The sequence below is a fragment of the Panicum hallii genome, chromosome 7 (assembly GCF_002211085.1).
Source record: "Panicum hallii strain FIL2 chromosome 7, PHallii_v3.1, whole genome shotgun sequence".
Taxonomy (NCBI): Eukaryota; Viridiplantae; Streptophyta; class Magnoliopsida; order Poales; family Poaceae; genus Panicum; species Panicum hallii.
This window is the reverse complement of record NC_038048.1, coordinates 23,775,562-23,789,322: the sequence shown is the minus strand read 5'-3', so window position 1 is coordinate 23,789,322 and position 13,761 is coordinate 23,775,562. Positions and strand designations below refer to the sequence as shown.

At 52.8% G+C, this 13,761-nt stretch overlaps 1 protein-coding gene across 1 annotated transcript; it reads left to right on the top strand.

The window, feature by feature from the left end:
• The first annotated feature begins 6,166 nt into the window (after positions 1-6,166).
• Positions 6,167-8,798, top strand: LOC112900543 (translation initiation factor IF-2-like). Its single transcript, XM_025969396.1, has 5 exons — positions 6,167-6,204; positions 7,361-7,769; positions 7,854-8,020; positions 8,066-8,282; positions 8,361-8,798. The coding sequence occupies exons 1-5, from the start codon at positions 6,167-6,169 to the stop codon at positions 8,796-8,798; spliced, it is 1,269 nt and encodes a 422-aa protein (XP_025825181.1).
• The last annotated feature ends 4,963 nt before the right edge of the window (positions 8,799-13,761 follow it).

The window sequence follows — 13,761 nt, the reverse complement described above, 5'->3', positions numbered from 1 at the left end:
TATAACTAATCGATAAATCCTACTCATCCTAACCTCGTAATCGTGGTTAGTGTACCTGCAGAAGAACACATACATATATATCATGAACCTTTCATGGCAGCACGACATGAAAGCGTCCCCAAACAGTACTGTTCACTATAGAAACAGCATCTGTACAATTACCGCCGTACAGACAATGTTAGCATACGTTATCAAAACAACGTATTCACGGGGGTACCGCAAAATGCAGGGGTATGAACAGCGATCGCCATACCCTGCGCCGAACCGTATACTCCCAATATAATCAACCTAAGTTGGTATATTGGCAGCATCTCAAGTAAGCCACTGCTTGAGAAACAGCGTTCGGTTCGCATCACCGACGAGAAGGCTAACTCCCCAGTTAGCTGAGGATCCTTACCTTCTTATCTCACGATCGTAGGTGTCGTTACGGAAAGTAAAGTTGAATTATACAAGAATTTAAATTTTGACAGAAAGTAGTGCTGCAAGTCGGAACTATCTGTACATATATAGATACTAATAGCCACCTAATACTTCCCATATAAGTCCCTAGGGCTTTACATTCTAGGCATCAACCTTAACGGATCCAACGTACTTTGTAAACTCATTTGTTGACAAATTTTATCCCGAAAACACTTTTTTAGAGCTTTTCCAGATGTAAGAGTAAACATACAGCTCTGATACCAGCTGTAGCAGAACCGTCTGAATTATTCCGGCTCAAGTGCGCTAGTGATGACCTTACAACTGCTATTATCTTAATGCACTTCAAACGGAACAATTCATTGGTCTGTCGGGTCTCCGCCCGATACAACCATGATTCAACAGGATCGAAGCAGGTTTATCTCGCACGAAGGCGAGTTTACAATCACAGAATAGCTCATCAACTTTTAATTTACAGTCATTCAAACATTATTACAAACCAGGTTCAAACAAAGTAAACTTATACCAACAGTGTTCAAACTGACAAGCGGACAGCTTGTCCAAACTTACAGCGGAAATAAAAGTTTACGCGCTACACACGTCGCAAAGGTGGACACCGTGCTTAGCCCAAGGCCTGGTGTCACTCCGGAGGGTCACTGCCAGCCGGGGACGGGTCCCACTCCATGGACCAGCCAAAAGGAACGAACGTTGGCCACACAGGGTTGTCCGTGGGATTCTCGGAGGTCATACCTGAAACAGATACTAGCAAGGCTGAGTATTCTAATACTCAGCAAGACTTACCCGAGTTTGGGTATACTTTAGCCCATAACTAGACTCATGAAGGTATTATAGAGGTTCAGAGTTATTTTTAGCGGAAAAGCAACTAGAAATATAATCTACTTTCAAATTTTAGCTTTCAGGTTCTAGCTTGATTAGCCATTCTAGGTAAGCACCTATACTAAGCAAGCAAGATATACATTAACATCCATCAAGATTATTCCATTAACAATTACACTTTTTACTCTATGTGGTAAAAGGGATAAGCAGACTCATTCATCGTGAGAGGCGGACGATTCCTGAATCGAGATTCAACCTTGCAAGGTAAACCTAACACACACGCTTGGAATACCAACAGGGTGTTCCGAAGCAACCGTTTCCCTCATATTCCGGGTTATGGATCAGGGCCACCACAAGCGACTGCAGGACCGTACGCACACCAATTGTGCAGGGCATACATGTGTAGCGCGACTACAAAACCCGTATTCCTGTTTGCCACGCAGAACGTACTCCCACACGTCGGTGCATGTAAACATAAAATAAAAGTCGAGTGGTGGAGACAAGTCCATTTGCCGGGCCATTCGGGTACTAGGCTTACCGCTTACCATATTTCGCGGCATGTGGCTAGTACTTTCAAACGCTTAGCCACCACTACCACACATTTCGAACTTAACCACTTTTGTCAAAATAGACAGGGTAAATCTCCAGGTCATGATACAGCACATGACCCTGTCCATTATCCTTATAGTGGTTGCAGAATTGTAAACAAGCAACTCCTATATCGAGCGAGTGGTAGGAAATCACTTGACTTTTACCGGTCCTATTTAGCAGAGCATCTAAGCGATGAGGACTCGGGTACAATACATTGGTTCCCTAAGGTATTATGCAACTAGGGTGTCATTGCAACTCCTAGACATAATGCAAGATATATAATACATAAGTGAAATGGTAATAATTTGAAATACTAGGATATGCATCGGGGCTTGCCTTCTTGAGCAGGATTAGGGGCAGGAGTGTCAAAGGCTTCCGAACTTTGGTTCGGGGCTTCAATTAGTTCCTCGACGGCTTGGGTTGGATCTTCAGAAAACCCTTGGTCTTGTCCTAAGACCAATTCGTAATCTCCGTCGTCAAGCGTTATTGATTCTATATGATATGCAATAAAATAAATGAGATGAAATTTATAGTTAAGATCTTATGTGACAACAAAGTTGCAAGCTAAACAAGTCAACGCACAAGAGTATGGTAAAAAGATCTTAACCAATTAGGTTTAAAGAGCTTACTTAAGTAACCTTAAAACATTTTAAAAATTTGAAATGTTCAAACTTAAAAGAACTTTATATTATCAAACAAAGTTAAGTGTAAAACCTTAACATAAGATCACATAAGACTTCAAGCAATTACATCCCGAAAATCATAAGTAACAAAGTTAAGGTGTATTAGTTACACACAAGAATACCCTTTGACTTTAGACTTGAAAAAGACATAAAAGCATTTAGTTTTACACTAAACTTTACTAACAAAAGTTGTAGGGTTGAAAATCTAGTTTCTAATGAAACTAGTTTTGCAATTTTTGCATTTTTCTACAATTTATACGGAATTAAACATGTTTCAGCTAAAGAAAAGCAATCTAATAAAAGCCTTTTGCAGAAAACCCCCTCGGAACCCTCTTTTCCTTGCACATCTATCCTTCCTTCTATGCTTTCTCTTACAGGTGGGGCCTTCGGCTTCTTCCCCCTTCCCCCCCCCTCTTCTGCTCACGGCTACCGGCCGAACGCCAAGATAGCCGCGGTGGCCTGCTCCCGCCGGCGATTCTGTGCCCGACCGACCCCAATTGCACGGTGTCCCTCACGCGCAGATCGGCACCAAGCATCCCCGCTCCACCCCTTCTTCCCTAATCCCCCTGTAGACACGGAACACCATGGCCGGCGGCGAGACCCGGCTCGGCCACGGTGGCCGGGGACACCAGGACCACGGGGATCCTAATTGGGCGGCCAGGGAGCATCACCAACGCTCCCTGAGCAAGCCACAACCCTAGCCATGCCTTGAGATGGCCGGAGTTCACGGCTCGACGGCGGCGCCCCATGGCCGCTGCTCGGCCCTGGCGGGAGGGCGCGTTCCGGCCGTCCAGGCCTTGGAGTAGGCGCAATTCTACCCTTGCCACAATCTATCACCCGCCCTTGTCCCCCCAACCCACCCAGAACAGACCCAAAGGGTCGAGAGGAGGCTGCCCACCGGAGCCGGTCGGTGGCGACGCTTGGAACTGGAACAGAACTCCAAATTCCGGTGAGGGTAGAAGCGAGGATGGCCTGGGAGGTGACGGGATGGATAGCTAAAGGGCGGCGACAGGAGCTCGTCAGAGGTGCGTGGCGGCCATGCGGGAGATGTCTGCCGATGTGGCGGGGCACGGGACGGCCAGCAAGGGTAGTGCAGGCACCGGGAGGAGGACCGGGCGATGCGTGGAGAGGACGAGCAGGAGGTGGAGGCGGCGCACTGCACGGCGGCGGCCGGGGGGGGGGGGGGGAGGAGCTGCAGCGGCGGCAGAACGGCGCAGAGGAGTAGAGAGGCTCAGGGAAGGAGAAGAGAGGGAAGAAACGTCTAAGGGTTCATATGTAAAACTAAAAAGATCTAGGGGCCTCACTGTAAAGCAAAAATTCCCGTTGATTTAAAGCTCAAGTGAAAAAGTGCCCAAAATCAAAGTTGTAGAGTTTTTCAAACTCTACAAAAATGCTTTAGGGCTCAAGTTCAAAAGCTCAAAGTTTATAGCTTTATAAGATAGGTTTTGCATAAAGGTAAAATTTGAATTACCTTGGTCCTTACCAAGGTGAATTTGATCAAATTTTGAATACATTTGCAAAAGTTTATGGAAGGTCATGATGACTTGCATTCTTACACATTAGTCCTCAAGTAAACACACAAGTTACTTTTATACAGCATTTACCTTACATAAAAACCCTATAGTTTTTATTCTAATTACACATAGATCCCTACCTTTCTACCATAAACCCATTGTTCTTAGGATTTAACCTCCCTTTTTTCACTTTTCCCACTACAAAGATAAAACTAAACACTTAGCATGATTTTTCTCCTAGGTTCTAGTGCTACCTTCTATTTAACTCAAGTAACACTTAAGAGCCTATATTTTATAGAAATTATAGATATACCCCTAGCCTTTTGTACTACCCACATACTCCTTAGCAAGCATACAAATAAGCATACGTATATAGTACCAAAATCTAGTGTCCCTGTTCTCTAAGTACCTGGATGTCACAACCCTACGTCCACTTTGGCGTTGTATTGATTGTGTAAGCCTGGATGGAAATTAGTGTGAGCTTGTCTGGAACTTGTCTTCTAACGAGTGCACTCTCCCTTTTATAGTTCAAGGGAGGTGCTTACACTGTGCGGGACCCCGACAGGTGGGCCCGGCCAACAGGAGCCTACTCTATGTGATATGGAGATCTCCATCTCCAGCCCCTCACTGTAGCCTTCGCGATTGGGAAGATAATGTGCGTATCCACAGCCTGGATATGGTCGTGTGCTGCCTTGCAGGCACAATGACTGTTGTCAGTGTTACTCAACAGTGGAGCTGTGCCACCACTGTTGAGTGCGAACCTGTCAGGCGAAGGAGCAGTGCTGACCTGCCGCACCGTTGCCTCCGCTCCCACCGTGGGGGCGGCACGTGGTGGCACCTGACCCCTTTCCGGAGGAAGGGGAATCCGGGCCCCCGAGGCCGGTCGGAGCGGTCAGGCCTGCGATGGTTTGGCCATCACACGTGGCGGTCCCGGACCTCCCTAGGGAGTCCGGGTCCGTGGGAGCAACCTAAGAGCTCTCCTGCTTCCCGGGGCACGTGGAGGCCCCGGACCTCTAAGAGCACGGGGAAGGTCCGGAGACCATGGTCCCAGCTGTCAGGCGCGGGCCGTATGCCACGTCACCCAGAAGGCGAGGGGGAGATTACGTATGGTGAGAAGCTAAGGGTCTGGACACCCTAGCAGGAGGTACCCCCTGTCCGTGTGTACCGACAGAGGCCCCCGAGCCCACCTCGGGCGAGGTATGAACCCGCTGGTGGGGCCAGATCCCAGCATTGCGCCGGGTGGACAGCTTGTTCCCGCCGGGGAAGGGCATGGATGACCATTCCCCCAAAGCGGGATCCCCGAGGGGCCTGTCCCCCGCCCGCGCCATGCACGTCAGGCGGTTCAGATTCTTGTCTTATTCGAGCCTGTCCCACAGCTCGGGCGGTTCAAATTCCGCCTTTCCCCCTTTCCTCCAGCGGTCACGCCTTTGACTGGCAGGCCCAGGCCCACTGGTCATTGGGTGTGAGAGGAGGGGGCCTGGTGCAGGCAACCGTTCGACTTCTCCTCGGTCGTCGCAGAGCGCAAGAGGGCAACAGCCTTTTGCATAAAAGGTAGGCGCCGAAGGGAATAGCTACCTTTTCGCTCTTGCCATCAGCAGACGCCGTAGCGCCCCTTCATCTCTGACTCCTTTCTTGCGATCAGCTTCCTTGCGCTTGGCTTCCTTGCGCTTCCCACTCCCTTGCGATCCATCCCTTGCGATCTCAACATCCATCGCCATGTCTTCGCTTCCTTTCCCGCGCCACTTCCAGAGCCAGACTCAGCTGGACTCGGTGCGCCGCCTTCTAGGATGATCCGCGCCGGCGCAAGCCAGGAAGATTAGGGCCGGTAAAATTCCCCTCCGCGACCTTGCCGTGGGGGAATTTGTTCTCTTCAACTCGTACATCATGTGCGGGTTGGTTCCTCCGATCTCCTCCTTCTTCCTCCTGCTCCTGGAGGAGTTCGGCCTCCAACTTCATCATCTCACCCCCCACTCCATCCTTCTCATGGCGGTCTTCACCCATTTCATGGAGATGTTTGTGGGGGTGCGCCCCTGCACCACCATCTTCAGGCATTTCTATGCCTTGGTCGGGACCGGGAGGAGCAAGCGCGAGGTTGGTGCTTACTACTTCCAGCTCCGGCACGGGATGGTGAACTCCTACATCACCGCCTTCTCCAGCTCCAAGTGGGAGGACTGGCATGAAGGCTGGGTCATTGCGGAAGCTGACCCCCATGACCGCCTGGAGCTGCCAACCGATGGACCCCAGAGTGACCGGAGCACCTGGAAGGCCAAGCCGACGATTCCGAAGGAGCTCGACCCGGTCCTTTATCGGGTCAAGATTCTCCAGTGGAGTGGCCTAACATCCTTGATGGTGCTGGGCGACTTCCTGAAGTGGCGGATCGCCCCCCTGCAGCAGCGGTCCCGGATGGCCTACATGTACACGGGACTGAACGACTGCAGCAGGATCGTGCGGGGGCCTTGCTCTGAATTCACCATGGCGGAGCTGGAGGCGGCGCTCCGGGTGATGACCGGCGAGGCGTTCAGCCCAGAGTCCCTGGTCCTCCCGAGCGGGGTCAAGGCCCTATGCGAGGACCAGGCGTTGCGGTCATCAGTCCTGGCGTCGATGCCGACCCTAGACGAGGGCGGCTTGGCGGTCCGGCAACTGGGAGGCGACCCCAATCGCGGGCTCCAGATCCCCGGCGCCACACCAAACCGCCAGCAGTGTACCAGCAAAGGTCCCGGGGAGCCAAGACCAGGAGGTCCGGCCCCTGGCGGGAAAGGGAAGGAGAAGGTGCCGGTGCCGGAGCACCGGCACAAGGACAATGCAGGTGCTGCTCCGGCTCAAAGGAGCAATGAGGCCCAGGGGGCGGCGCCCGCACGGAGCAGCCAAGCCGAAGGGAACAAGTCCCGGAGGCTCCAGCGTGGCGACGGCTCCTTAGTCGGGGAGCCGGCCCCCAAGCGCCAGAGAACAGCAGAAGCGGAGAGGCCGAGCGGAGCTCCAGCACCTCCGCTACCGCACCAACAGCCGGAGGGGAGGCCAGAGGAAGCGCGGCGGCCTTCCCCGAGACAGCAGACTCCACCCCCGCCAACGGCGAGGCGGCACCCATCAACGCCACCACCACCATCAACGGAACCGAGGCCGCAAACCCCACCCCCGCCACCAGAAGCGCCAGGAGCCAAGGACCATCACCAGAGGTCCGGGGGGTCCTCGGCAGGGAAGAAAGTCCCCCCAGCCGCCCGGGGTAGATGGGAGTGGTATGACTTCGCGTTAGTAGTCTTCTCGGAGTTTTTCATTATCATTCTTAGCTTCTAGGCCTTAACCATATCGGTGATACGGCAGGCCCCAATCTTCAGATGCATCAAGCGCGTCCGCCGGGGTCGTTCCAATTGGGGGAACCGGCCCCCAGCCAGCGCCGGAATCTTCGGCGTCTACACCAGCGGGACCCCCACCTGGGTCAGCTCCAGAAGCCTCTGGACTTAGAGGTCCGGAGCCGGAGGCCGTCACGCCGCCACGACCCGAAGCCGCCCCCCAGGAGGAGGCTGCCAGACCCACCGCGGCGACCGAGGCACCGACAGCAGTGCTGGATGTCGAGGTCGGGCCCTCTCCAGCTGAGCCAGCAGTAGAGGGCGCCGCTGCAACGGTGGAGGCTGCAGCGCCGGAGGCAGCGGAGGTGCCGGAGACACTGGCGCCAGAGGCCGCTGAGGTCGTCAGCACCGCCACTCCACCTGCGCAGGAGGAGGAACCGGAGGTGGTGCTGGGAAGGCGCCTCCTCCCGAGCACAGCGGAGATCCCCCTCCCCCGACTCTTTACCAAGTGCCAGCAGGCTTAGCAGGAGCTGGAGGCTGGCATCCGCCGGGAATGGGAGAAGCTGGAGGCGGAGCGTCTCCGACTCTCCGACTGGGAGAACCGCCTAGGGGACTGCATCAAGTCCGTCACCACCCGCTACGCCGATGAGCGCGCCAAGTTCATGCAGGGGCACGAGCTCCTGCAAGAGCAACTGTAGCAGGCTCTCAACCGTGAGGCGGCTGCGGCCCAATGGGAGAGAGCGGCCACATGGCGGGAGAAGCACGCCACCGAGCGGGAGCTTGCGGCGGAGCTGAAGGTGCAGGTGGCAGCAGACAGGGAGCAGACCACCCTGGAGCTGGCTGACCAAGCCAAGAAGGTGGTGGCAGCGACCAAGGCGCAGGAGACTACTCTTGCAAAACTGGCGGCAGCCGCAGCGAAGAGAGAAGAAAGGCTTGCCGCCCGCGAAGCAGAGGAGGTGGCCCGGCTCCAGGAGCTCCAGAAGCGGGAAGAGGCCATGAAGGAGGAGCTGGCAGCTGGGTCCCGGAGGCTCTAGGAGCACGAGGCGGCCCTCCAGGAGAAGGAGGCCAAGGTGGAGGAACTCCTGGCGGAGCGGAGTGCCAGCATCGGCCAGATCACAAGATGGGTCGGTGCGGTGAACCCTCTGCTGGAAGCACTCAGAGCTAACCCCATCCGGGTGACGGAGGCTCCATCTCCACTTGGCGCCGCCCTCCAGGTGCTAGACTCCACCGCCGAGCGGCTGCGGGATGTGGAGGCCAGCATACAGGACCTCCTGGAGATAGAAGGGCGAGCCGTTGCTCGGGGGATGGCAGAGTACATTCTCACCAGCTTCCGGAGCCACGACCCCGCCATCCAACTGACTCCTATCCTGGTTGGACCCCTCCGGGCAACGGCAGCCGCCGTGCAAGAAGGAGTCCGGGAGGTGGCCGACATGGTTGTGGCCCGTATCCGACGCCGCCCTGAACCTGCATAGAGTGGGTGTGCCTCCGGACCACCAGAATAATAGTGCTGGAATCTTTTTGTTGTTTCTTTTGTAATATAACTTTTGTTATTGTAAGATAACTTTGTGATGTTGTGTACATTATTAGTAATGCATTTAAGTATTTCATGCGTCTACTTTTTGTGAAAAACTTAGCTATTTTCCTGATTGCCGATCTGTAAAGTGTTCTCAAGCACACCGAGGTCCCGTGGCCCCCTAGGAGGTAGTCGCGATGGGTCGGGACTAGCTGCCATAGAACCGAGGTCCTACACATGACTTAGGATCGGTGCTTAGTAGACATCCCCACGAGGTCCCGGTCTGGCCAGCAAAGGCTTCCTGAGTTGCATAGCGAGTCAGAGCACCAGGGCCTAGGTTCGGGGATCAAAGGGGTCCCGGCCCCCGGGTCCATTGTTCGAGGTACAACGGTACTCGCCCTAGGGGGGCAGGGCGTGTAGGCTTAGGGTACGGAAGCAGGCTAAGCGGCTACATGACCCTGGACCCAAGCAAAGAACGAGCATGTCTCCCTGAAGCCAATTCCTGGGTGTCCGGTTCCTTTTCTCCCGTGAGACAGAGGTCCCGGGGTAGAGACGTAGCGTATCAACTCAAGAAAGGCCTTAGGCACAACACAGACGCGAAGCAAACCACGTGGGGGGTTGGCGTAACGAGAAGCAAAGAAAAATAGAATCGCATAGACTTCAAGGACACACTGAGAACAAATTTTTCCTTAATGAATTGGTACAGAAGAGTTGTGCGATGTACGCCAGGGGCCGGGTTTATGAGGGCGGACCTCCACCACCCTGGTCCGCACGTTGATGCTACCAATTACAAAGGAAAAGTTTCCTCTCAACTAGGTCCTAGGGATAGAACTTACGGAGGTGTTCAATGTTCCATGGATTGGGTAGTTGCATGCCTTCCTCCGTAGCCAAACGAACAGATCCGGGTCGGCACACCTTTGTTACCTTGAAAGGCCCCTCCCAACTGGTGGAGAGCTTGTGCAGGCTGTAACACCCGATTTATAAGAACATAAATTGAGCAATCATATATGCGCCAGGATCAAGTCACGCATATATACAACAAAATCATCAAGATATCACAACACGTATCTCGAAATAAAAGCATATAAATTATAAATGAGTATCTTTATTACAACTAAATCAAGAATCAGTTCAAGGAATGCGGAAGCGTAAAATAAATACATGAAAAGCAGGGTGCCACAGGGACGTCGGCTGGGAGACAACGCCTAGAAATCGTCGAGTCCTCTGATGTAGTCCTCCACGTCGCCTGGTACTGAGCAGCAGTCGAAGATATCCCAGAGAGAACTGTCACACCCGATTTATAAGAACATAAATCGAGCAATCATATATGCGCCAGGAATTATGAGGCTCTAAGGTTAGCTGACTCAATGGCATTAGCTTTTAATCTTGGCAAATTTTTATTAAAGCTATTTACTACAAGTGGATGAATTACCATAGCCCAAGTTACATAATAATTAATCAAGATTAAGCATAATACTACTGAGAAACCAAGACAAACCACCAAAGGTACAACCCACTAATCAGACGGAGGATCTGGGCCGCTCATGACTGTGAGCATGGCTAGTATACCAGTTTTACACTGTTGAGAGGTTGCACAACTTTACCCACAAGTCGTGAGCTACGCTAGTTGTTCATCACACTTCCTTAGGTGAGATGGCTAGCAAGCACACTACGAGACCGTTACAAAGAATCACATTGGTAAGGTGTAACCGCTAAGGATTCTGGATCAGCAACGATGGGGCCCACCTCACAGGGGTACAAGCACATAGCACAGACCAAGCCGGAGGAGTAGGGACCATTGAAGCTTACCACCCCTCTTGCCCCACAGGTAAGTTACTCCCGAAGCAAAATGACCTAATTAGTAAGTCAAGACCGTCCCATTCCAGTCTTGTGGTTGCGCGGTTGTCCCAGGTTGTCGCTCTATGAACCGGTCCTTATGGAGAGTGGCCAACCAAGCACTAAGCACCGTGCTGACCCCCTAAACCATGTTTCTAACAAAAACATATTTTATGGAGACGTGAGCCACTCAAGCACACAGCACAGAGGGCCACCCTCGGAATTAAGTTGCATATAACCATTAATCAAATTAATTAAAAAGGACCGAGGTGTGTGAGAGCGCAGCACCTAGCACAACTAACCAAAATGCAACCCAGGGTATATATATATAAAGGATAAGGTGGCTAGGAAGTCCTTATAGGCATACAGAATTAAAATGCAGTATGAAATTGTATTTAGGAGTGATAGGATATTCATGTTATACTTGCCTTCCTCAAAGTTCTCCTGCTGCTGCTCAAACTGTTCTGCAGAGAGGGGCTCCTGGTACTCGTCCAAAGGCTCAGCGTCTACTCACGATCGCAACGCCAAAACATGGTCCGGCACATACACATACATACAAACAAAGACAAAAGATAAGAAACAGTACAAAATTACATAAAAACAACACACAAAACTATGATAGAACTACTCTACGCGTTACAATGATCGCGTGAGCGCGAAAACCGCCTAAAACGGAGCTAAGACGTGAAATCTAGGGTCAAAACAAGGTCCAGGGGCCTTTTTGTAAGAAAATAGGAAAACCAGGGGTTTCTGTGCAAAAACCAGGGACCTAAACATAATTAAAGGCTAGATCTAGGGTCTAACCCGCAAAAACACCGGGGTGGACGGCGGGTTCTATTTCTACAGAACTCAGGGGCCTAAACAAATAAAACAGGACCTAATTGGAATTATTCTTGAACTGGAGATGGACTGCGGGTTGTTTTCTCAAAAGGGCAGGGACTCTTTAGCAAAAGGTTTGGGCTGAAGTGGTACGTTCTATTTAGGAGTGCTGGATCGTGATCGGGCGGTTCAGATCAAAGGGAATGGGGATCGGGGTCTGGGCGGCGGCGATGGCTCGCCGGAGGGCTCTCCCGTGGCGGCGCCTCGCCGGCGTTGGGCAAACTTGGCCGTCCGGGCTTCATCTTGGACGAGGTCAGGCCCTGGAGATGGAGCACAACGCGGTGAACACATCTGGGCGCTCAAGAAGGCTAGCTAAGGCTCAGGCTTCGCGTGCGACGGCTCGGGTGGCTCGGGGCAGCGGACATCGCCGGCGAGCGGCATTCCAGGAGCTAGGGCGGGTCCTAAGCTATGACAATTAGCGCCTAACCTTCGGGGAAGAGATGTGATGCTCATCAGGGGCTTGCAGAGGCTGGAGTTGTAGTGTAGGCTACGGTCGACGATGGCCGGCGGTGAAGGAGGTCAGGTTGCTCGCGGACCGGTGGCTGCAGACGAGCTCCGGGGTTCGGGTCACCCTAGATCGCCTCAGGAGGCTCCTGCGAAGATGACTGAGGGGTTAAGAGGGTGCAAAGATCACCAGCGGCGAGGAATTTCGAGGGTGGAGCGGGATACCGGCAGCGGTCCTCAGCTCGATTCCGGCATGGGCAGGGCTTGGGGTTGAGGGGAGAAGACTCGAGGAGCTTCCTGGCGGGATGGCGAAGCTGCTGCGAGCCTCGGCCAGGGCTGGGATGCACCGGAGCGGCTGGCCCATGACAGAGCAGAGGCGCTGCACGGTGGAGCAAGCGGGCAGCGGCGCTAGGGCTTCGGTGGCGGTGAGGGTAGGGAGCAGAGGAGGTTGGTGATCCTATTTGAAGGGCGGCGAAGCACCCTTGGCGTGCGGGCCCGAGCTGGATCGTCTGGCCGGAGATTTCGGGAGGGACGTTGTGCGCCGGGGAAGAAAGGGGAAAGGGAGGATGGAGGAGCTGAAATGTGGGGACAGCCGATCAGAGGGAGAGAGAGAGGAGGCACGCTCGGGCTGAGGAGACAGGGGGGAAAGCTGGGCCTGCATGGCCCACGCGGGGAAAGGAGAGATGGGCCTCGGGGTCAGCTTGGGCCAGGGAGTAGAGAGAGAGGAGGGGGAGCCCGCGAGAGAGAGAGATGGTTTTGGGCCGGCTGCTGGGCTCTTTCCTTTTCTTCTTCTTTTCTTTTCTCTTTCTTTTCCACACTCAAACTATTCAAACAATTCTATTTGAATTCAAATGAGTTGATGTTGGTGTTTTACCGCCACGTTTGGCGCGCCAGCTGTTGGTGTTTTACCGCCACGCCCACTAAGGGATACCTAGAGATGGTGAGTTTGTAGGTAGGGTGTCACTGAGATCAGGAACTCAAAGGTGCAAACGAACATAAGGTTTGGGCAGGTTCGGGCCACCGAGAGCATAATACCCTACGTCCTGTGGGGTTTGTATTGCCTTTGATGGTGATTGTCCCCATGGGGGTCCCTGTCTACCCTTATATAGTCTGGGGGGACAGGTTTATATGGGAGTTGGATACAAGCCTAGGAGTCCTACCCGAGTACTTCTCGGATAGTTTCCTTCCGTGTCCGACTAGTTTCACTATGAGTAGTTCTACTACATTACGAGTAGTTACAACAGATGTAGGGCGTAGGCCATGTCCAATCCCGTATCCTAGGAGAATTATGCCACTTGTACAGTCCCGTGTACCTGGGTCTGACAATGGGAGCGAGGCCCCTGCAGTAACATAGCATACTAGTCAGAAACTAGTAATCTATTACTGGAAGTATAGGAGCAAGGCTCCTTCGGTAACATAGAATACTAGTCGAAAACTAGTAATCAAAGCGTTGTTGGAACTATAGGAGCGAGACCCCTTAGTAAACTTGCACATATACCAGTTGTAAACCAGTAAACGGAGTTGTACTGGAAGTATGGGAGCGAGGCTCCTTTAGTAACATAGCATACTAGTCGGAAACTAGTAGTCTGTTACTGGAAGTATGGGAGCGAGGCCCCTTCCGCAAACTTGCGTGTAATACCGGTCGTAAACCAGTAGAACAGTGTTATACTAGAAGTATGGGAGCGAGACCCCTTCAGTAACATAGCATACTAGTCGGAAACTAGTAATCTGTTACTAGAAGTATGGGAGCAAGGCCCCTTCAG